Source organism: Pleuronectes platessa, chromosome 21 (assembly GCF_947347685.1).
Source record: "Pleuronectes platessa chromosome 21, fPlePla1.1, whole genome shotgun sequence".
NCBI lineage: Eukaryota > Metazoa > Chordata > Actinopteri > Pleuronectiformes > Pleuronectidae > Pleuronectes > Pleuronectes platessa.
This window is the reverse complement of record NC_070646.1, coordinates 3,491,079-3,514,878: the sequence shown is the minus strand read 5'-3', so window position 1 is coordinate 3,514,878 and position 23,800 is coordinate 3,491,079. Positions and strand designations below refer to the sequence as shown.

Here is a 23,800-nt window from a genome sequence, read left to right as displayed (position 1 = left end):
TATTAATTGAAAAGATAAAAACATACATCATATGAATGCCTTGGGAAATGTTCACAATTCATATTGACGTCTGGTTGGTAGACTTTATTTGGATGCAGTGTGACATGATGAATCTGCAGCTGCTTGCAGATGCTTTAAACCAAGTGTTTCTTCCCTGAGAAGAAGGTTGATATGTTTCACTTGTATGATTTAGTCTCAAAGTACTGAAGCTTGAAATGCTTTTGGCAACGTTTTCATCTCCATCTGGTTTCCTCCCTGTGCGCAAAATGCGCAAACTTCATTCTGCATCACCAAACATTCTGATCCCTTTCCTCCTTTTTTTTAAGAAACCATTAAGTCCAAATGAACATATAATGTAAGCTATTAAACAAAGACCCTCCTGCATAACCGAAAACCGCTTCTTTTGGAAATAAACTTGAGATAATCTGCAAGCGACCTGCTGCGTTAAACGAAAACCATCCAGTGCCGAACAATAGAAAATCAGCTCAGCGACACATTGTCTCAGGTTTGATGCCGAAAGGACAAAAGTTTCAATTATGAAAATCCAGTGCGAACAGGAGGGCGAACGAACACGTCTGAACGGTGGAGAGACGGTGCGTAAAAGACGAGTGCGCTCATCGTCCACGTTTGAGCTGAAACGTGAACTTGTGTGACATGGTTTCTTAAGACGGCCCCTCTCTCTGATGAAGGAGGGACTCTGCCCCTTGAACATGTACAAGTGATCTGCTGCGCTCGGGACCTCCCCAAAACTTCTGGGCATATAAAAGCCAAGCTAAGTCATTTGTTTAAGCAGTAGGGAGTTTCTGCTAGGGTCTGGATTGGAGTAACGCAAAGACCGGACCCTACCGTACATGAGTGGTGTCTGAGGAAAAAAAGGATTCCCCCTTATCTCAAAGAATCTACATGTCTAATATTTAGACATGTTCAGCTTTGTGGATATTCGGTTAGCGCTGCTGCTGAGCGCAGCAGTGCTTTTGGCAAGAGGTCAAGGCGAGGATGATAGTAAGTATCACTTTCACACTTTGATTTGACTTGTTTTGGGGACTTGTGGCCCCCTCGAGATGTGTATAGAGCGCGAGGATGCTGCGCCGTTTGCTGGGACTGGTTCTCCTATGCGGGATCCCTGGCTCCAGTGATGAGGATGAGGTGTTACCCAGTGAGGCTGCAAGCCAGTAGGAATTCATTGACTTGGATTTGTTCTGATGGGCTTGATGCTCTCCCCCTGACGTGCAGACACACGCTCAATGTGCGTCCTCCTGCTGGAGCGCAGACCCGAGGGGAGCAGCTGCGTTCTCTCTGAAGCGCACTGACAGAATTGTGGGTTCAGGGAGAGTTGAAGCAGAGCACAAGCATTTAAGACATCTGGAGGAAAAAGGGCGAAAATGCCTTGAATGAAATCTTGATAGTATTTGTTTGGAGATCAGGTTTAGAGAAAGGTTTTTCAACCCTGTGCCAATACGTTCCCCAAACCCCCCTTAGGTCCCTGCCCTCCCAACAGCTTCACCTTCATCAGAGTGGGGAAAACAAAAGTTTGTTGAGGAACAAAACGTGACAATGGGGACTTTTTCTGGCTTCATAAGGCTTTAAAAGGTTTTGCAGGAAAAAAGTTTTGGGAAATTACCATACACAATCAAACAAAATTTTTCCTGTTTGCATTAAACTTGCTGGAAAAAAGTAGCAGTGGAAAAAATCGCTAAAGTCTGACGTCGACAGTGAAAAAAGGTCTAGACATCAATTAATCACCAAGCAGGAGAAGAAGGGTGCGGAAGACACAGTTCTGTGGGCCAACAGCGCAGCTCTGTGGCCACTACTGGAACTGTGGATCCATCGGGGCTCGCTCCTCTAAGGCCTCAAACTCCCGACCACAAGATTGAAATGTGATTATGCCCAGAGTTATTTTCCACAGGAGCAAGTCCTTCACTGCAGTCTAGCAGATGTTGGATAATGACTTGTGGTTCCTTCTGCTCCATGAAGTTCTGTATTCTGACCTGACGCAGGCCCAGGTTACTTAGAAAACAATCCCTGATGTTAAACTTCCATAGAAAACTCTGTTTCTGCTCACAAAACAAACGTGTTCCAGATGAAATCTTACTGTGGCCTGGATGACAGTGATCAAGGGACAGAAAGGTCAGAGGTTGCTGTCTGCAAAAACAGACATTGGCCAAAGGGTCCGAGCTTCATGACAGAGGTCAGGTCTTTACATCAGAGTTCATTGCAAGTACAATATAGAAGAAGGTGACACTGATAAATCATTACTTTGCTGAATTTTAAATTTTGTGTGTCACATTGGATCCAAGCAGCTCTAGTTTCATGAGTTTGAAGTTGTCTTGTCTGGTGCAGGGACTCATCTGGCTCCCATAGAACTTCAAACCCAGTTGATCACTCTGTGTTTGGGGGGGGGGGATATTTACTCTGACTGTTACCAAACTCACCGCGGTTCTCTCCTTTCCTTTCAGTGTCATTCAGCAGCTGCACATTAGAAGGACAGCTGTACAATGACAAGGATGTATGGAAACCAGAGCCCTGCCAGATCTGCGTCTGCGACAGTGGAACCGTCATGTGCGACGAGGTGATCTGCGAGGATTCATCCGACTGCGCCGACCCAATCATCCCAGAGGGAGAGTGCTGCCCCATCTGCCCCGATGATGGTACAGCGCCTTGATCCTCCTCAGCCTTTTGTGTGGTTAACAAGCTCTGTGGCGCCACCTAGTGCCTTCCCGCCTTGTCTCTGACAATCTGAGGCTCCCGGGCCGTGAATGGATTGAGGCCCTAAGCCTGCCTGCTTGCCTGAGGATTTTCAGTCGCTTTGGATTTACCTCATTTCAATTTCAATATGCATTCTTTTAACAACGGATTACACCTGCTCTTTCCTGAAGCCTGGCAGTGATTTTTTTATTTGTCATCATCATGCTTACCTGTGCAGGCTGTGACATGGCCTACACATGTCTCATTTCTCCCAAAACAACTTCTGTTTTCCACTTAATGATTTTGAATCAAAGAGGTCGACTTTTGATTCACAATCACACTGTATTTCATACTTGAGTCAGCACTGACTTCTTGTTTAGACCTGCTGTAGATAGCTGTGAGCTTCAGTTTAATGCTAATCTGCACCCAAACACCTTTGCTGCCACGTTTCCTTTTGTAAATGTTCATATTTACGAATGTTTCTCTCATAAATGTTCAAGAGGTGTTGACACTTTCTTCTCCGTTGGTTCTGTAGGGATTGAAGAAGGCCAAGGAGTGATTCAGGTATTTTGCCCCTTTTTAATCTTCACTGATACTGATGTTAATGTGTATTTAGCTTTGATTCTCGTGTCTGAACATCATAATGATCTCTCTCCTTGGAGAAGGCGACATGGCCCAAGTTTGTTGGTCATTACGTCCGTTTGTATTTGAGATGAATTAATTTGAGATGGTCTGAATGAAACGTGGCAACGACGCAGCCTAACTCCCTTTTTCTGTTCCTCCGTAGCCTGAACAGGGAGCCACTGGCGACAAGGGAGACAGGGTAGGTTCCAGTTCACTTCACCTCTTACCATCATTGTCTGTCTTTAGATTCAAATGTTTAATTTTTTATAATAACTAAAGTCTTGTCCTTATGGTACCTATAGGGACAGATAAGAGCAATGTTTGGACAGATGCATTTGTTGCATTTCTTTTCAGTTTCTGGAACATGTACAACTTTGGCACAAATCAGGCCATTTGAATGCACTGCACATGCTTAACTATTAGAAATATGTTACTTTGTTATATCCATTTAGTGACTAAAACATGTAAAACATGTACTTTGTATTGGTTAACCTGAGTGAGCCCCAACACACCGATGAAGCTGCTGATGACCTTTGATAATTAGGTCAACAGGTCATTAAAAGTTCAAGTCATGTCGCTCAAGTTAGTTTAGAAAGGAATTGAAAATGATAGGAAGACACCAAAAATACAAATTTAAAATGAATATTATTATTGTTTTAATTATTATTAATATGAATAATGTTCATATATTTTTTTCAAAATGTCGTGCTTCAAACAAACAGCTGATTCGTGTATTAAAGGTGGAGAAAATTATCTAAAGTGAAGCCATATACACTTTTAATATACTGGACACTAAATAAAAAAATGAATAACATATTTTATAATATCACCAACTCACCATGTCTGCTTGGCTTTTGTCTACAGGGTCTGCCTGGTGCTCCTGGCAATGATGGATTCCCCGGACAAGACGGTCTTCCTGGCCCACCCGGCCCCCCTGGCCCCCCTGGCCTTGGCGGAGTAAGTATCACAGAGTCAGAACATCTATAAATGTATCTGGGTTTCATCAGAAGTGAATCAGAGGCGTAAAGAAGCTGGGTAATCTCCTCTGTGTGCATCTCAGTGCCGGGAGGGCAGACAGCTCCCTGGTCCTCAGGGTTTAGGTTTGGGGAAGATGCCGAATATCTTAGCATTATTAACATTTTATACTAGCTCTAACAAAAGGATAGCGTTAGCACGTCATACTCCTCTCCTGATGTAGAATACATTACTATAGGATTTACACAACTAACCAAGTCACAGCAACTGTATAAAATAACACACTGGACAATACTTTTTAATTGTGGTTCCACGAAGCTCAGTCACTGACCCTTTATGTTTTGTCCTCTGCAGAACTTCTCTCCTCAGATGAGCTACACTGACCACTCCAAATCAAACAGTGGCCCACCTGTTCCCGGCCCAATGGTACGAAGGATTTTTTGCTTTACTGCTAAATATGAAGCAATCATTTCCCAGTTTAGATATTTACATTATTGTCAGTAGTAGACTTTTGAAATCCAGTTCCATGTTTGGTCAGTTGTTAAGGCTTTATTTTTGTGTCTTGATCAACAGGGTGCTATGGGTCCTCGTGGTGCTCCTGGACCATCTGGTTCCCCTGTAAGTGTTCTCTTATCAAATACGTGACTAGCTCAGTGATTCATTTTGGCAATGTGCTGTAATTATTTGACAGTTTTTCCAAAGATATTAAATATTTGTCATCTCTTTTTTAATTCATCTTACATCAGATATATGACACAGGATAAATGCATAAAAACGTAAGAGAGAGAAGCTGTTGGATTGATCTGTTTGTCTCGTTGTCTTTCAGGGTCCTCAGGGCTTCACTGGACCCTCTGGTGAGCCTGGTGAGCCCGGAGCTTCTGTGAGTATATCAAATCAAAATAATAATTTAATTTTAGTTCGCTGTTATGCGGAAGTTGAGTTTGACTGAAAGCATAGGCTTTGTCCACATTAACGAAAAAAAACCATGAATCTACATTACTATCATTTATGAATAAGATGTTATTTACATCCAAGTTTCACACGTTACTTCCTGTTCTCTCTCTTCCACTTCCTGTTACACACACCCTCCCCACTCCCTTACTCTACCAAGTAAATATTCAGCATTAATTGATTGATGCTAATAAAGTCATTTATTATGTATTTTTAGGGTCCCATGGGTCCCCGCGGTCCTCTTGGCCCCAATGGAAAGAACGGAGATGATGTAAGTGACTTATTGATTATTTCCTTCCCTGTCTATCCTGGTTTACGAGGAGTCATGTTCAGACTTGACCTACAGAAAGACAGCGCTAAAAGTGTCTTAAATATTGTTTTTTGCTTTGTTCTGTTGTTCTAGTCGTTGGCATCATTTGATAATATGTCATAAACTCTATTAAGAGACTATTTATTTACTTATTTTGGATCTCTTGTTGATTCTTCCACACCCCGTTACCTTGTGTCTGTGTGTCTTCAACAGGGTGAGCCTGGAAAACCTGGACGCCCCGGTGAGCGCGGAGCTGCTGGATCTCAGGTGAGTGATTCTCATTTAGGACAAAGGTCAAGAGGTGGTCAGCCAAAAAACATTACCATAGTATTGGTATCTATATCCCATATGATCTGTTTTGGAGTCATTTTAAATAATTCAACAACATTAGTTCTCAAAACTCAGAATAAATCCTGTTAGATTTGAATCTAATATGAATCATGTTGTCCTTCTGCAGGGTGCTCGTGGATTCCCCGGAACTCCCGGACTCCCCGGCATCAAGGGACACAGAGTGAGTGCGGAAAAGCATCGAACACCCCAAATCCTCCTTTCTCAACCCCTGTGCTGTCGTCGTGAGCAGCTTAGTGACTGAGCTTCATGATGCTCATTGATTTTTGTCCACAGGGTTTCAGCGGTCTTGATGGAGCCAAGGGAGACGGCGGACCTGCTGGACCTAAGGTGAGATAGCAGGATGTGCTCTACGTGACAAAATCTACTCGTTTGTTTTAGTTTGAACCTTCAGGTTACAGCCGTCTAATCTCTTATTTCCTCCTGTGTTCATCCACAGGGAGAGCCTGGTTCCTCCGGTGAGAACGGTATCCCCGGTGCCATGGTAGGTTTGGGTTCATGTCAAACAATTTTGTTGATTTTCGCATAGAAAAGCTGATATGAAAAATGCCATTGCACTGTGAAGTTTATCTTGTTCTGTTTTTGTCTTTTCCAGGGTGCACGTGGTCTCCCTGGTGAGAGAGGCCGCCCCGGACCCCCTGGCCCATCTGTGAGTAAACTTATCTCTTTACTGAAACACCTGTGTTTCTGTTTATCTCTGATCTTTAGCCACATAGATGTGTTAAAGTTTAAAATGTCATCTTTTGACTCACGTACGTTTTCCTTCCTCCTCCCCAGGGCGCTCGTGGAAACGATGGCAACTCTGGTGGCTCTGGACCTCCTGTGAGTTTGTATTTTTGCAACTTGCAGATTCATGCAGGCTACTTAGAACTTTATAGTGACACTAATACAGAATGCTTGTGGGATGATAGCACAGAATTCTTTGGACGTTTTTGAGGATAAATTTTCTCTGCTGACATCATGCATCTTTATTTTTCAGGGACCCACTGGACCCGCTGGTCCTCCTGGATTCCCCGGTGGTGCTGGAGCTAAGGTAGGTGACCTTATACTCCAGACAGCTTTCACATCACATCCCAATAGACAATTGGCTTAGTATGTTAATTATCCATAGATCCAGTGCAGCAGTAACTCTCTGCTCTCCTGCTTCATGTCAATCAATTATCAGACTATTTTGTGGTCTGCCTCGTTAAATCTATTTTGCTAATGTTGTTATTGATGAAACCATATTTTAATTGATCAGCCCCTCCTTCACTTTGTCTCAATGTCTCATCATCTCCCTGATTATGCTCATTAGGAGGAAAATTAGATTAAGTCCAAGTTCAATAAATAAGTGACACCCCCGAGGCTCCAGAGTCAGCCCTGAGGAAACACAAAACAAAATGTGTTGGCACAAGAAGACATCAGCTGACCTGTAAAATGGACCTGACTTCCTGTCGCCTCCTCTCTGCTGCAGCTGCTCTAACTCTCACCTGTTGTTCAGTCACACACTTGGACTATTTGAAGAGACAAGAGCTGGGCTACTATGAGAAAAACAAACAATTTGGAAAGGACTGTTTCAGATTAGTGTCGGGACTATTTTACTGTCATTTGTTTTATTTTCCATTATTAGTCACAATATTGATGAGCCTGTTGCTTCCCACCACAGGGAGAGACTGGCCCTCAGGGAGGCCGTGGATCCGAGGGACCCCAGGGATCCCGTGGTGAGCCCGGTAACCCAGGATCTGCTGGATCCGCTGGACCTGCTGTGAGTAGACACTGGACTCGCTCTATGCGCTCTTTCAAACATTGTAAAATTAATATCATAAATTAATAAATCTAGCATTATTCATGTTTAACACTTTATGTCGTTCTTCTTTCATCAGGGAAACCCCGGATCTGATGGTGCCCCCGGTAACAAGGGTGCTCCTGTAAGTCTCATGCACATTGATCACATTCACGACACATATCTGCTGCATTTAAGGTTTTCGAACTTATTGATTCTCCATCCCACAGGGTAACGCTGGTATTGCTGGTGCTCCTGGTTTCCCTGGAACCCGTGGTCCTGCTGGAGCTCAGGGAGCCGTTGGTGCTCTTGGTCCCAAGGGTAACAATGTGAGTACACAACTGTGCATTTTGAGTTTTAACATACATGGCTCCTCAGTGTTATAGAGATCCTGGATCATATGAAGACTTGAATGAAAACGTTTCTCTGTTTTTTCCAAAAGGGTGACCATGGACCTTCCGGTCCTAGGGGAGAGCCTGGTGCCAAGGGAGATAGTGTAAGTTTCAGTAACAAAATATTGATATTCGGAAATAACCCCGCGATGGAAGACCTTGGTTTTCAATGACCTTCCTGTCTCTTCCAGGGCCCCGCTGGAGTTCAGGGACTCCCTGGACCCTCTGGTGAGGAGGGAAAGAGAGGAGGTCGCGGAGAGCCCGGTGGTGCTGGAGCTCGTGGACCTAATGGAGAACGTGTACGTTACCCCCTCGTTCCCTTCATCATCTAAACTTCTGTCACATGCTGTAGTTGCCACTGATTTAAGGAGGAGGTTTAACTGCATCATGGGCCAAATGTTTAGGATAATATTTGTAATGACCATGACACTTCCCTTTTGTATTGAAATAACACAACATCACATCTCCTTCTTTACATCCTGTTATCACTGCTCATACAGAGGATTTTGCACAATTTCGCTATGCTAAATTCCCAAGGGGATTTACTGCTGAGCATTGACACCACAGTTAGTGACATGGTCTGTTGTCTCTCTTCTTCCTGTTAGGGTGGCCCTGGACAACGTGGTCTCCCTGGCTCTGATGGTGCTGCTGGTGGCAAGGTGAGTTAGGCGGCCTTTCCAATATCAGTAGTAAGTCTGTCAAATTCACGGTAGCAGAGATTTAAAAATGGACATAGACTTACCCCATTGTTTGTCCTGACTCTTCTTTTGTTTGACAGGGAATCCCTGGTGAGCGTGGTGCCCCCGGCCAAATGGGATCTCAGGGAGCCACTGGTGAGTCTGGCAACTCCGGAGCTCCTGGTGCTCCTGGATCCAAGGTGAGTTCTACTGCATATTCCTTCATTTGTGTTGATGAAACTAAAACTCAGTTGTTTTTCATTATGCTCAGTAAATCTCATATCCTCTGTATTCATAGGGTATGACTGGTAGCCCAGGAAGCCCTGGCCCTGATGGCAAAGCTGGACCCACCGTAAGTACTGAGCCATTAGTAGAATCTGATATAGTTTTTTATTAAATGGAGAAGATTGCAGCTGTGATCAATTATTAATGTTTTCTTTCTTCTCCCCACTTAGGGCACTCCTGGACAAGATGGCCGCTCCGGACCTGCCGGTTCCATTGGATCAAGAGGACAGCCTGGAGTCATGGGATTCCCCGGACCCAAGGGACCTGGTGTGAGTAAACAGAACATCGCCACTTGTTTACTTTCAAATGCAAAATTTTAAAAAGTTTGCATTGAAATATAAGATCACAAACTGGAACAAAACTACAGCTAAGGTGATGTAAAATCCTCAATCAGCAGAAGTAAGTGTGGACTGTGTTCTTGTTAACAGGGTGAGAGTGGAAAGCCCGGCGAGAGAGGACCTGCTGGTTCTACTGGAGCTCTTGTAAGTACTTGTATATTTTCAAACTCTGTAAATTTATTTAAATTCAAAAGAAATGCCGATCAGGCCGAAAAGCTGTTGATAATTGGTTTGGCTCATGTTGGTGTTCACAGGGTGCTCCTGGCAAAGATGGTGACGTTGGTGCACCAGGACCTTCCGGCATTGCTGTAGGTTTTTCATCTGCTTCATTTAGCCACATATTGCTTATTTTATAGGAAAAATTCCCATCTTTAAGACCATTCCAGGGTTTCTCATTATTGACTTTGCTTCTTTTTCCTCAGGGACCTGCTGGAGAGAAGGGAGAGCAGGGACCCGGTGGTTCTCCTGGATTCCAGGTCGGTTTCTCTGCAGCCTGACTTCTTTCACTGTAAAAATTGTTTTATTGTGTTTCTGAGCTGTGTCACAATTCTAAATATTAATCACACATTTTTCTTGTTCATTATTTGCGCAGGGACTTCCTGGACCCCAAGGCGCTACTGGTGAGACTGGCAAGCCTGGTGAGCAGGTAAGAGTCACAGGGAATTGGTTTTGTATCTTAACTATCTGTTGCTATTCATAGATCTCATACAGAGCCAGATATAAACCAAATAAAAACATGGATATAGTTAATACACACACACACACACACACACACACACACACACACACACACATATTTTGTCATTATACTCCTTTCTGGAGATTCATTGCGGATCAAGCTGCTCAAAATTTGTCACAGTAATTCAGAATCCATGATAACCATCTCCACTTCCCCTCTCTTCTTCAGGGTGTCAACGGTGAGGCTGGACCCCCTGGCCCATTCGGACCCAGAGTGAGTATCTCCTCCAAATCCAATCACTGTTCCTCAGCTCCTCTTTAGCTAAAAGGCTCATGACTGACGCGTCTCCGCTCTTTCCTTCAGGGCGACAGAGGTTTCCCTGGTGAGCGCGGTACTTCCGGCATTGTTGGCCCAACTGGAGCCCGTGGTGCTCCCGGACCTAGTGGTAACGATGGAGCTAAGGTTGGTTCAATAAAAAAAAAATAGTAACAGCGTTTGCACATTTACCTGACGTTGTTGTCCGCTGATCATGTCCAGTGGATTCTTGACTTGCTGTAGATTTGATCAATCGACGGATAAATACTGTGATTATTGAATGTTTTTGTGTTTGCGTACAGGGAGAGCCCGGTGCCTCTGGTGCCACTGGTGGTAATGGACTCCCCGGTGTGCAGGGTATGCCCGGTGAGCGCGGAGCTTCTGGTCTCTCCGGTGCCAAGGGAGAGAGAGTGAGTTTTGCACAAATACAACACTTAATTTATTTAGGTTTATCGTGACCCAAACCAAATGAGAGACAGTTAAAATTATTGGTCACAAGGGAGAAAATCTATCTCAGTGTGTAGTTTCACTTGAAATTAGAGATTTCCTTTCTGTCCCATCATTTCATCTTTCAGATATTTAGTTGAGTTCTCATGGTAGAAAAACATATCTTTAATCTCCAAAATATGTAAGGCAGGAAACACAATAATTCAGAAAATATGAAGATTATTAAGGAATATCAAAATGCTAGTGGTACACTCACTTATCTGATCAGCAAAATATTATGTACTGACAAATTTAGGTTTTTATTATGAATCAAAACTGGCTAAACTATCAAATCAAAAGTGACCTTCATGACTTTGTTCTTGTGTCAGGGTGATGCTGGTGTCAAGGGAGCTGATGGTGCACTCGGCAAAGACGGCTCACGTGGTATGTCTGGTGGTATTGGAGTCCCTGGACCTCCTGGTGCTCAGGGCGAGAAGGTGAGACCGGACACAGCTTTTCTCTTCTCCTGCAACTATGACAGATCCAGGTTCACGATGCCTGGGCTTTGTTATGTTATTACGAATTAAGTCAAGTCTGTCATCACTTGTCCCAGCAGCTTTATTCATAAACACAGTATACAGAGCTGAGATCAGTTTTAGAAATGTTCCCGTACTTAATCCTTCATTATTATCTTAAGCAATATAATGAATCATCAAGCTCAGATTAAGCTGTGAAATAAGTATTTACAACCAACTGATTTGTCTGCTGACCTGATTTTTTTCCCCGTCCCCTCTCGTTTTAGGGTGAGGGTGGTGCCCCTGGTGGCGCTGGATCCAGTGGACCTCGTGGTTCTCCTGTAAGCTCTTCTCCCAGCACATACCTAGCTTCAGACTAAAAACCTAAACAAAGTGAAGCTTTATTTAATTTCGACTCACTTACGTCTGAATGACCCCAAGAATTCTTCCATTATTTCTCCAACAGGGTGAGCGTGGAGAGGCTGGACCTTCAGGACCCGCCGGATTCGCTGGACCTCCTGTAAGTCCTTTGATAATTCGATTTCAGGAATCAACTGTGTGAAATTACACCTGAGATCAGCGCCGGATTAAGGAAGCATGTGCTGACTTGTGTTGTCTCTTGACCTCCGACCTCAGGGTACTGATGGTCAGCCTGGTGCCAAGGGAGAGTCTGGTGACACCGGATCCAAGGGAGATGCTGGTGCCCCTGGACCCTCTGGACCTGTTGGAGCTGCCGGTCCCCAGGTAGACCCACAAATCAGATGAAACTTACTGTTCTTTGCATGTGGTCCCACTTTCTAAATATGTAAAAATAATTTCTGATAAATGATTGGATGGTGGTCCTTCTTTAACCTGCAAATGTTCCCGTCAACAGGGACCTAACGGACCCCCTGGACCTAAAGGTTCTCGTGGTGGTGCTGGATCTCCTGTGAGTATCCCATCAACATTTTAACATTTGGCAAAGTTGCTTTTAAAGTTCCATTTGGGATTTCATTTCTGTGTATGTGTGCTTTTAGGGTGCTACTGGTTTCCCTGGACCCGCTGGCAGAGTTGGACCCCCTGGCCCCTCTGTAAGTACCATCACAACCAACACGTGATGTTGTCTTCAACCTGTTTGTATTTTACCATCATGGTCTTCAGCACAGTTCGGCTCAATATCTCGACTCATCTTTCAATTCCAGGGAGTTGCCGGACCCGCTGGACCCGTCGGAGCCGTTGGCAAAGATGGAGCAAGAGGAAGCCGTGGTGAGACTGGCCCTGCTGGTCGCCCTGGTGAGGCTGGTGCTTCTGGAGCCCCTGGTCTGACTGGAGAGAAGGGATCTGCTGGTTCCGATGGTGCCCCTGTGAGTTGCGGCTGTGACTTTGCACTAGATGTTGTGTCAAGGTATTTTCATTTCTCTGCCTGCTCACTGCTCGCTGTGTCTCTTTGTGCAGGGTTCCAGTGGTATTCCCGGACCCCAAGGTATTGCTGGTAATCGTGGTATGGTCGGTCTCCCTGGACAGCGTGGAGAGCGTGGTAACTCTGGACTTTCTGGACCCGCTGTGAGTACCCTTTGGTTAAAGTGCATCCTAAATTGTCTGTGGGCTAAATAACAGCAAAACACACAATATTGCTAGAATTTTTATTGTTTCCTTTGCATTAACTCAGTACTGCACACACAGGTATATGAATGTAGAACGAACTTCAGCTCATAATTATATACCACACCTGAGCACATCAATATCTCGGTCCACCTACATGCAGAGCGCTAACCTCTCTTGTGTCTCTTCAGGGTGAGCCTGGTAAGCAGGGACCCTCTGGAGTCCATGGCGAGCGTGGACCCCCTGGACCTTCAGGACCTCCTGGACTGTCTGGTGCTACCGGAGAGGCTGGTCGCGAGGTACGTGATATTCTCTGACAGGAGGGACAAAACACTTATTAATTTATTGGCTAAGGATGCACTGTGTTAGCTTGGATACCAAGCAAATGGTTTGCTGACCATCGAACCCTGTGATGATTGCTCCTCCACAGGGATCTGCCGGTAACGATGGTGCCCCTGGTCGCGATGGAGTTCCTGGCCCCAAGGTAACCTTCCTCTTCCTCTTACAATCTTTACCAAATAATATTTTAATACAAAAGCTTCTGCTTGAGTCCTGCATAAACATGACTGTTAGCCTTAAGCCACCTAGCATTGTGTGACTGGAGGTTTGCTCCCCCTGTAGGGAGACCGTGGAGAGTCTGGTAATGCTGGATCCCCTGGAGCCCCTGGTGCTCCTGGAGCTCCCGGAGCTTTCGGCCCCTCTGGCAAGAATGGTGACCGTGGAGAGGCTGTAAGTTCAACTTTACAAAATAAATGTAAAAATTGTACATTTGGAACCTGACTGAGAAGATAACTTTCCCACTCGCTCTCTGTCCTCCAGGGTGCCGCTGGTCCTGCTGGTCCTTCTGGCCCTGCTGGTGTCCGTGGACCTGCTGTACGTTAATTTCTACACAATATTCATAATTTACACATATTGGCATCATTTTTTTAAATAATGCAGAGCCTGAGATGAAACCTTGACCTCCTGTTGTCTCTGTTCAGGGCCCAGCTGGTTCCAAGGGAGACAGAGGAGAGGCTGGTGAGGCTGGAGATAGAGGCCACAAGGGACACAGAGGATTCACCGGAATGTCAGGTCTGCCCGGTACCGCTGTAAGTAACTGTCTCCAAAATTACACAGAAGCAATAAAAAAAGTTTGTAGATTTCAGAAACAATTAATTTGATGTTGATGTCCTCATCTGGTTGTAGGGAGCATCTGGAGAGAGAGGACCCGCTGGTACCTCTGGACCCGCTGGACCCAGAGTAAGTACAACTAGTGTCACATTTCTTACTTTACTGGTAGTTTACTTTCAACACAGAATAAAACCAATTCCAGACCAATCCAGGACTTAGCGTTGATGAGTTTTTACTTGATATTCTTTCATTGACTCATGATCACTAATAAAACACAGTGCATGATAACCAGGACAATATAAAAAGCACCAGCATGATGCTTATCAATTGATATTGTCTCTTCACTTGCTCATCATATTGCGTTTACTCTATAGGGACCTGCTGGATCTAATGGTTCCCCTGGTAAGGATGGCATGAACGGTCTGCCCGGACCCATCGGACCCCCTGGACCTCGTGGTCGCAATGGAGAGATGGGACCTGCTGTAAGTTGCGCTGCCGTCTACATTATATCCACAGATTTGTAAAATGCTACACTTTGAAAGTAGCTACAGCTTGTAAACCCCCTGGTGCCTCCAAACAGGGTCCTCCCGGACCTCCAGGCCCTGCCGGACCCCCTGGTTCTCCCGGTGGCGGATTCGACTTCATCAGCCAGCCATCTCAGGAGAAGGCTCCCGATCCCTTCCGTGGAGGATACCGCGCTGACGACCCCAAAATGATGCAGGATCGCGACATGGAGGTTGACACCACCCTCAAGACCCTGACCCAGAAGGTCGAGAAGATCCGCAGCCCAGATGGTACCCAGAAGAGCCCCGCCCGCATGTGCCGTGACCTGAGGATGTGCCACCCTGAGTGGAAGAGCGGTGAGTGCATGGCTGGGACCTTGAGATTAAGTATAGCATGAGGATAAGCTCTGATTCACAATGTTTAATGTCTCTGTTACAGGCTCTTACTGGGTCGATCCCAACCAGGGCTCTGCTCTGGATGCCATCAAGGTCCACTGCAACATGGAGACTGGAGAGACCTGCGTCTACCCCAGCGAGTCCACCGTTCCCATGAAGAACTGGTACAACAGCAAGAACATCAAAGAGAAGAAGCACGTCTGGTTCAGCGAGGCCATGACCGGTGGATACCAGGTGAGGAGGTCGAGGGAAAAAGAAAAGAGTCAAAAAACCTTCCAGAAATCCTCCTCATCCATTGATAGACTGCAGGATAACGTTTAGTTACTCATGCTTTCCTCTCTTTCCTCCACTCTGCAGTTCCAGTACGGCACCGATGGAGCTGATAGCGAGGATGTCAGCATCCAGATGACCTTCATGCGCCTGATGTCCAACCAGGCCTCTCAGAACGTCACATACCACTGCAAGAACAGCATCGCCTACATGGACGCCGCCACCGGCAACCTGAAGAAGGCTCTGCTCCTCCAGGGCTCCAACGACGTCGAGATCAGAGCCGAGGGCAACAGCCGCTTCACATACAGCGTCAGCGAGGATGGCTGCACGGTGAGTTCCTCCAGGACAGATTTGGCTCCTTGTAGCACTTGTGCACAGGTAATCAGAGCTGCTTCTAACCTCCTCTTCTCCTCTTCCTCTCCACAGACACACACTGGCTCATGGGGCAAGACAGTCATCGACTACAAGACATCAAAAACATCCCGCCTGCCCATCATTGACATTGCTCCTATGGATGTTGGTGCACCTGATCAGGAATTTGGCGTCGAAGTTGGCCCCGTTTGCTTCTTGTAAAAAAAAAAGAAAGAAATATGGACATGACATTGTTGTTTTTTTTTCTAGCGGTCATCTCTAAAATCCTTTTTTCTATGCATTCAAAAACTCATTCGGCTGCCATTGGTCCACATGCTTAAAACCACTCTACTGAAGACGGTGTTACTTCAACTGAAACCGACCACAAGGACACTTTAAAAAGAATCGTTTGTTTCCACTGGCAACAAGAATATAATATATACTTGTGTAAAATGTCCCCCTGGAGATTGAGAAAAAAAAGAAACAGATTCCACAGGCAATGAAACACAGGTGACTTTTGCCATTTTCCACCCGTGCGGAAGGACATTGAAAACAACAAGTGATATGTACCATTTTTCTGGTGTTAAATAAATTGTAAAAAGTGTGAAGTGTCTCCTTGTTCTAAATTCACGAAAGAGAAACACCCGAAAGACAAAGAGGCTCACAATGCGTAGATGGCTACCTCATAACAAGAAGTCACCCCCGTGTTTTGTTTTTTTCTTAAACGAAAAGGGTATATTTTACACAAACAAGTATTCAAGGGAGTAGAAAACATTCAAAGGTGCTATTACTAAATCAAAGAGGTCCAGTTATTGGTGTTTGATGGTGAAACTAAAAGCCGTCAATACTGTAATCTCTGCCACTAATGCCTGCAGAACCTTTGGTGCTACTAAATTGATTTGTTGTCTATGCAATGCAATTGTTTTCTTCTTAAGTGTTGGTTTGACGACAGAGGTCGATGCAGATGTTACGCATGTCTCTGTAGATACAACAGAAGCAAGTGACTGGTTCAAATCTCATTTCCCTGCCCGTGTGTTCAGTGTTGATCTTTTTCTGTCTGTTTGCCCCTGTGGAAAAAAAAAATTACCAACCTCCTCTTCACTAAAAGAAAGAACAGCACACTTCATCCCACCCTGTTGTTTATGTTGTTTGTTGATGTCTTTTTTTCCGCCAAGGGTTTCTTAAAAAAGAAATTTGAAGCAGACCCACTTTTCATGGTTTAAAAGAGAGATTCTGTACTTATTTTGTACATGTATAATAAATCGAGATGTTTTTAATTATTTTGGGTGCTGAAATAAAGCATGTGAAGTGGTCTACTCAGAGGCGGAGTTTTCACTGTCCCGTTTGGCAACTGTTGTGAAACTGAACAAAACAAAAAAGAAAAATAATCAGGGGTTAAGGATTTGGTTTAAAAAACACTGTGCTCCTCACTGAAGCTGCAATTTTTTTTACTTTAAAAGAAAAGACGGTGCATGTTCCGGCTCGGAAGCAAAGTACAAATCAACTGTTCCACAGCAGTTGCACTGAATGTGTTTCTAATGAGCAGCAGTGAAAACGAGGCCAATATCCAATCAGAAGTCTTCCTTGAACGAATTACAGCTAAAATTGTTCAGCGGACATTTTGTCCTCATCAGTTTGCATGTGACTTAAACTAAGCTAAAGAATTTGCATGGAAATAAATGTTCACCTTTAACAGGAGAGAAGATGTGTGTGTGTGTGTTAAACTCCAACACACAACAACAAAAAGAAGAACTACACCAGTGACCTCTTCTGGACTCTCAGTGCAACAACAGCGACTTTAAATCAACACTGAACCAAATAGGATCAGAAACCTGCTGCTGCACTAAGGGGTTTTTAACCTTTGACCTCACCCAACGGCAAAAGTGGTTAATGTAAAAGAAACTGAGAAAAGACTGAGGAGTTGTTTGAGTCTTCAGCTCTCAGGCAGAGAATCTGCACAGATGTGTTTATTTCTTATGACACCTCTTGTTCATCGGGGGGGGGGGGGGGGGGGGGGGGGGGCCGGACCATTCATTGAGAACCACTTGGTTTGGCCCACATCCCACTTCCTGTTTTACCAGATCTGGGCCCAGAGTGAGCTAAGGCAATACTGCTGCTGTCAACCAGAGGTGGCCTAAATGAGTTTTGGGCCATTTGAACCTGGCCCACTTCAGGTTCACAGCCAGATGACACCTTGCTCAGAGCACTGCATGCTTACCACAAGTGACCCACATCTGTTTTGGGGTATTTGGGCCATATTTGCTTTTTTTCCCCAAGTTGGCCACTTTAAACTCACATCCATCTTGTCTGGGAAACAAAAGGACCAGAAGTGCCACATCAAGTAGCCAACTACCATTGTATCGTGGGTTGAGACTAACACAAATCCATTCATCATCTATACCAATTAGCCTAAGCCCCAATCTGCATGTCTTTGGACTGTGGGAGAACCACTCACACATACATTTAAATGCAAGTTGAGGCTGACAGTGTCTGCCACACCTCCTCTGAATCCACAACTCCCATCAGGTGGTCAGTGGAGCAGCATGTGAACTTCCTCAGTCGCTGCTCCTCAGATGGACCGGTTCTGTGGCTGTTGCTGCGTTTGGTGCTTTTCTCATAACTTTACGGAAACCTGATGGAGATTCTCCGTCATTTCTGTTGCTCTGAGGTTGTTTTGGGGTTTAAATTTCAGCTAACATGTTTTTTTTTTAATGTTATTTTGGCTTTTAAGACCCTGAGGCTTTAAGGTCACATGGTATGGCTACAGGTGGTCTGGCTCCTACACGACTCCGGAGTTGTACATAAGTTTGGAAACGCTTCTGACCTCCATTAAGTTTGAAATCAAATATTGAGCCTTGTGAAGTAAGTCTTTGTTTTTATACACTGTGTAATGTGTAGCAAGGAGCTCTGTGAGGCATCTGTACAATGGAGGGTGTGGAAGTAAATTTTCTAAAAAAGGTCAGATTACAAGTGATTGGACAATGACTGAGTAAATGAGGCTTTTGATATATTTTTATTAATAATCAAACATGGTGGAATAACGAATACTGCACGCTTCAGCTATTTAAATGGAGGCAAAGAAGAAAAAACACATTTCTCACAGCAAAAATCTAGATCTGTGGCAGCAGACTGGTGCATGAACAACACGTTCTCTGTTTTCTTATTATCTGCAAAAGAAAAGAAACAAAACAGTTTGAATCATCAGTTATAAAGAATGGGAGGAAGTCTGATGAGTGTGTTTACCTGGGCAGCGTGTCACAGTAGGGGTCACTGTACCGACAGGGGAGGAAAAACAAATGTGTGGTAGTCAATCAGGGAAAAGTGACAGGAGTAATCAAAGTGGGTGAGTCAGTGGGTGGGGGTCTTACTGCTGGGCCATGATGAGGGGGATGGTGGGGCTGTCGGACTGCAGGGACGGAGAGGCCCTCTCCCCGGTGCGGCTGTTGAACATGGGCAGCGTGGACAGAGGTGGAGAGACGCCGCGGCTCCCCGACATGGACCTCAGCTCGTCGGTGTTGCCGTGAATGGTGTGGTGGTGGTACAGCTGGATCCTGCAAGGAAAACAGAGCATCACTCACTGTGAGGTGGGTTTTCTAAAGGCTTCACGTGAGTTTATATAGATTATTAGACAGTATTAGATTAATATGAGACTCAAACTGTGATTCTGAAAGTTTTTGTGGTGTTTTTTACCATGAGAATGATGTCACATGTACTTTTTACTTAAGTACTTAACTACAGCTTTGAGTACTTTACCTGAGTATTGTTTGTTTTTGTTGTTACATTTGACTGAGTCACATCTTCATAAAATTGCATAATATTTGAATATTTCTACTCTGACAACCAGCTAATTAATTATTTTCAGATAATTCCATCCATCAATTATCAATATTGCTCATTTGAGTGGAGTAAATAGTATATTTCCCTTTAATCAAAGCACCTTAAAATCGTACTTATGAACAGTTCTTAATTAAATGTACTGAGTTACATTCCACCACTGCCAAAAAAATGTGTCAGGTAACAGCAAGTGTAAGAAAACAATGAAAAAGTATTTGTACTCACTGGTTCGTCCTTGCATTCCTCTTCTCACTGAATTAAAAACAAAAGAACATCATTCTAAGTTCAATGTGATCGATGAAGAGTTTAGAAAGTCTCTCTAGTGTGGTGGGGGGGGGGGGGGGGTGTGGAGGTATAGATACAGATACATACACTCCCTCTCGTCGGCCGTACATGATGTAGGCGAGCAGCAGACACAGGATGATGGCGAGGATCAGAGGAACGATCACCGTCACCAGGTAGTCCGGGAAAAAGTCCCTGCTCGGGGGGGACTCGGGGGGGATGAAGTCCCCTGCGGCCTCCAGGATCCCGGAGCCGATGGTGGGAGCAGGAGGAGCCGGCTTCCGCTTCGTCAGATCAAACTACAGAGGAGGAGGAGGAGGAGGAGGAGGAGAGAGGAGGAGGAAAGAAGAAGAAGATGAAGAGGAGGAGGAGGAGGAGAGAGAAGGGGAGAGGAAGAAGGAGGAGGAGATATAACTTTTCCACATCTTACATTTAAGACATTGAAGAAATCTTGTGTTTTATATTTTCATTTGTTACAAGTGTGAAGAAGTGAGTTTGCCTCACCAGCTCCATCTTGCACCAGCTGATGCAGTTGCTGGGAATGCTGCAGAAGTTGCAGCCTCCAGGGATCTTGACCTTGGCCCCCGACGTGCACTGCCTCTGGTACTCGGGGGTCAGGGCCCTCAGGAGACAGTCTGAGAAATACTGTTCGGACCCCACCTTCACATACACACTGACACAGAGAGGCAGAGGGGGTTTTAAACCAACGCACATTTCAGTCCACACACCGAGGCAGCAGGAATCAGCGGGTCTACCCTTCGAAGTGTCCAGCGAGGGGGAGGGGAACTCGGCCTCCTCGGTCCAGAGCGTTGGTCATGTTGAGGATCTCCAAGGCCTCAGTGTCCCACAGCTTCTGCAGATCCTGCTGTATCTCATCCTGGACAGCAGAGGGCAGCACCTTCTCAATCTCCCTCAGCTTGATGAAGAATTCAGCTTGATACGGCAGAAGCTTCTCTGAGCCAGACATGAGAATATATATATATATTTTTAAAAAACATTCATAATCACCAGTACAGTTCATTATACATCTACCATATGATTTAAATACCTGCAACGATTTTGATGACAAATATTTGTCTGGTAGTTTCATAGTTCCGCTTGTTCATGGCGTAGACCTGTCAGAAAAGACATAACAGTTAATTAGAATAATAAACCAAGTAACAGGGAATTTTTATGTTAAACTTTCCATAAAGAAGGCCCAAAGTGAGTTGAAATAAAGACAAAATGTCTCGTACAACCTTGGACTGTTCAAAAATAATTGTTTTAGTGACTTTGATGATAAAGATTTGTGCATTTCTTGTATTTTTTTGTGTATTTTCTTTAGGTTTGTAGCAGCTTTGTACAAAAGAAATGAGACGTTAGATTTAAAGCTTTGAGTTTATTCTGCAAAAGAATCTCATGCATGTGTGATGAAGACAGCTTAAAATGAACTGAAGTCTGAAGAGGGTAAAGACTCGAGTTCTAGTGAACAGCTGTAAACTGAGGCGACATGTTAATGGAGCAGTGCTGGTTTTCAAGTTGTAATAAATTCTGCTTTAGGCTAAAGTGAAACTTCAGAAATGTGTGTTTCTCTTCTTCTTCTTCAAAGATCAGTTTCTTGCTGAATTATTGATGAATCAGAGAGAAATTCAAAAGAAACCTGACGTTTTCCACTGATGTTTCAGTTTCTTCTTAATTTTAGCTGCAGTAGAAATTTATGTCTGAGAAGTTTATCACAGGAACAGGAAAAACAAGATGTCAGAATATAATTTAAATAAGGTCAGAGGTCACGGTTGAGGTTAGGATTTTTAGGGACAGATGCTGATACTCAAGGTAAGTAAAAAAATCTTATACCGGCTGATAAATATTATTATCAAACCCTTATGATAAAGAAATGATTGATACAGTTTAACCATAAACTTGATCATAAATAAGTATAAATAAAAAGAAAACACAAATTTAACCAAATATAAAGAACCTGAAGTAAGAAAACAAGAAGTAAACATATTTAAATGTATTTTGCTTTTTCTACATAGTTTATTACAGTATCACATGTTTCCTGGTTGTGCATGTCTTGGTTTAAATGATGACATCTTACCTCGATGATACTTTTCCCCGGAGACGTTGGCGTGCCGTACAGGAAGCCGTTATCGTAGGGATGCCTCTGGGTGAAGCGCAGCCACTCCGGGAGGTCGGGGTAGTTCTGCCTGTTGCACTTAAAAGTCATGGGGTCATCATACAAGTACCCGGCTTCATACCACACACACACACACATACACACACACACACACACACAGAGAGAGAGGGAAAGAGAGAGAGGAGCAGATGAATAAACCCACACAATAAGAAACAATTGCACAGTTTAAGTTTTGTCGAATGGTTGAACTTCAGGACTTTGGGGTCTCACCGTAAAGTTTGGACAAAGGCTCAAAGTCGTTCTGGAAAGTTTCTCTCATCAGCTCGTGTGTGAAAAACTTCCCAACAGGAATGGTGAATTTGATCTCTGCCCCGGCCCCAAACCAGCTGACGGCACAAACTGGGAGGACGGGGTGGAGAGAAAAAGAACAAAGATGAATCTGAATGTTCTCAAAGTTTAACTTGGCTTTAAACAGTTAAAAGACCCCCCCCCCCCCCTCCCCCTGATGTTGGAGTTTTAACAGTTGGGCCTTTGATCCTTCCCAGCTGACATCATGTTTACACTTAAACAACCCCACAGATCTGATACCCCAGCCGGATGGAGGCCTGCTGCTGTTGTGTTGTCTCACGCAGTGGAAATAATAGAATAGAAATAATAAACTTGCCTGTGAAGAAGAGGACCCAGCTCCTGCAGCCTGCCATCTTGTTTTGGTTTTTGATTGACAGGGGCAAGCGGAGAGGGGCTTGGTCTCAGCCAGCGACGCGTCAGGTCTATTTATACTTCACTCACCTATAATAACATCCGGACGGCGTCAGTGTGAAATGTGGAGGGAATCGGAGGCGGGACTATTGCCCCTGATTGTATGATCAGTTATTTTATTAAAGCTGGAGGTGAACTGAGATTTGTACATATAGAAAACACAATAAGATTGTAGATTTAAAGATAACATATTTATGCCCATGTATTTTCTATTAAAGAAGCTAAACTGCTTCTGAAAGAACGGATGACAGCAGTTTAAAATATTCATATTCCTAAAAAATCGTTTGACTCTCTATTTACTGGAGGCATATGTTAATAAATAATCAACTTTATTTATACAGAACTTAAAAAATACAGTTTCAAAGAACTTTAAATTGTTTAAACGGGAAACGTTTCAGGGCTAGGGAGGTAAATAAGGTAAGGGAATATAACAACACAGCAATAAAAACATTAAAATAATAGCAACACAATAATAACGTAATAAAACGTATGTACTCCGATTAATAAACAAGTTTTTCTAAACCGATATCTTATAAGAAGTGATTTAAAGTAAGTTCTACTAACAGAAAAAAAGATTTATTTGATTCATCAAACTCTTTTACCCTCAGTCACTTTCCTCCGGTTACACGTCATGACGTTCACTGCAGAGCTAGGGGGCGCTGTTGCCTCACTGACAGCAGCTCAGCCTCTTTAGACCTCGTCCCTGCAGTTGTGTCCTTCAGCCTCAGTGAGTCTCTGCTGTCAGACAGAATGAGTTCAGTAAACATGAGCAGTGTGTTGTGGGTCCCAGTGTGAGACCCAGGGTGTGTGTCCTTGTGCAGGTGGATCAGTGGAATCTGTATAAAGTCCAGATCAGTGTGAGAGCAGCGGGGGGGGGGGGGGGGGGGCTTTGTCTATGATGATACTCGTGCATGTGTGTATGTGTGTATGTGTGTATGTGTGCTGACAGACGCAGGACGCAGGAAGCAACGATGTGGCCTGAGAAGAACGGATGTGTTACCAGAGATTTGACGTGAGGGAAGTTTCGCTGGGTCCTAATGAGAGTCGTGTTCAAGACACCTCAGGTTGATCTGTCAGATGGAGCCAGATGAGTTTTTCAAATGTGGGAAATTATAATAAGGATACTAAAAAAACTTTATTCATATTGCATCAAGTGTACAAAGTTCCAGTCGCAGCTTCCAACTCGGGGGGTCCGTAATTCCCGAGCTCCGAGCTGTAATGGAATGCAACAATTCTTCTCTTATCTTACCATACCTTGCTTTGCCTTATTATTTTTGCCTTATCTTATCTCAAATTAACTTACCATACTTTATTCA

General features: G+C 44.2%; 2 protein-coding genes across 2 annotated transcripts; one reads left to right on the top strand and one right to left on the bottom strand.

Annotated features, from left to right (window-relative positions):
* Positions 1-739: 739 nt before the first annotated feature.
* col1a1b (collagen, type I, alpha 1b) lies at positions 740-16,813 on the top strand. Its single transcript, XM_053413750.1, has 51 exons — positions 740-1,002; positions 2,457-2,648; positions 3,221-3,249; positions 3,473-3,508; positions 4,174-4,266; positions 4,639-4,710; positions 4,858-4,902; positions 5,111-5,164; positions 5,453-5,506; positions 5,759-5,812; positions 6,003-6,056; positions 6,170-6,223; positions 6,333-6,377; positions 6,489-6,542; positions 6,671-6,715; positions 6,873-6,926; positions 7,539-7,637; positions 7,756-7,800; positions 7,886-7,984; positions 8,098-8,151; positions 8,239-8,346; positions 8,653-8,706; positions 8,826-8,924; positions 9,023-9,076; positions 9,180-9,278; positions 9,438-9,491; positions 9,602-9,655; positions 9,770-9,823; positions 9,940-9,993; positions 10,255-10,299; positions 10,390-10,488; positions 10,644-10,751; positions 11,157-11,264; positions 11,570-11,623; positions 11,749-11,802; positions 11,919-12,026; positions 12,157-12,210; positions 12,299-12,352; positions 12,464-12,625; positions 12,717-12,824; positions 13,055-13,162; positions 13,294-13,347; positions 13,485-13,592; positions 13,683-13,736; positions 13,844-13,951; positions 14,049-14,102; positions 14,348-14,455; positions 14,554-14,833; positions 14,916-15,106; positions 15,230-15,472; positions 15,569-16,813. The coding sequence occupies exons 1-51, from the start codon at positions 921-923 to the stop codon at positions 15,713-15,715; spliced, it is 4,353 nt and encodes a 1,450-aa protein (XP_053269725.1). The 5' UTR covers positions 740-920; the 3' UTR covers positions 15,716-16,813.
* Positions 16,814-18,732: 1,919 nt separating this feature from the next.
* Positions 18,733-22,427, bottom strand: sgca (sarcoglycan, alpha). Its single transcript, XM_053414178.1, has 10 exons — positions 22,390-22,427; positions 21,996-22,124; positions 21,687-21,838; positions 20,658-20,724; positions 20,365-20,563; positions 20,114-20,282; positions 19,700-19,908; positions 19,553-19,579; positions 18,862-19,044; positions 18,733-18,763 (listed from the first exon to the last, which is right to left on the bottom strand). The coding sequence occupies exons 1-10, from the start codon at positions 22,424-22,426 to the stop codon at positions 18,733-18,735; spliced, it is 1,203 nt and encodes a 400-aa protein (XP_053270153.1). The 5' UTR covers position 22,427.
* Between the last annotated feature and the right edge of the window lie 1,373 nt (positions 22,428-23,800).

Coding starts and splice junctions, on each gene's coding strand:
- sgca (XM_053414178.1), bottom strand. CDS start 22,426: ATGGCAGGCTGCAGGAGCTGGGTCCTCTTCTTCACAG. Junction 22,125..22,389: donor CTGGGTCCTCTTCTTCACAG/GCAAGTTTATTA, acceptor CCGTCCTCCCAG/TTTGTGCCGTCAGCTGGTTT. Junction 20,725..21,686: donor CGGGGAAAAGTATCATCGAG/GTAAGATGTCAT, acceptor CTTTTCTGACAG/GTCTACGCCATGAACAAGCG.
- col1a1b (XM_053413750.1), top strand. CDS start 921: ATGTTCAGCTTTGTGGATATTCGGTTAGCGCTGCTGCTGAGCGCAGCA. Junction 9,279..9,437: donor CCGGACCCAAGGGACCTGGT/GTGAGTAAACAG, acceptor TCTTGTTAACAG/GGTGAGAGTGGAAAGCCCGG. Junction 11,803..11,918: donor CCGGATTCGCTGGACCTCCT/GTAAGTCCTTTG, acceptor CTCCGACCTCAG/GGTACTGATGGTCAGCCTGG.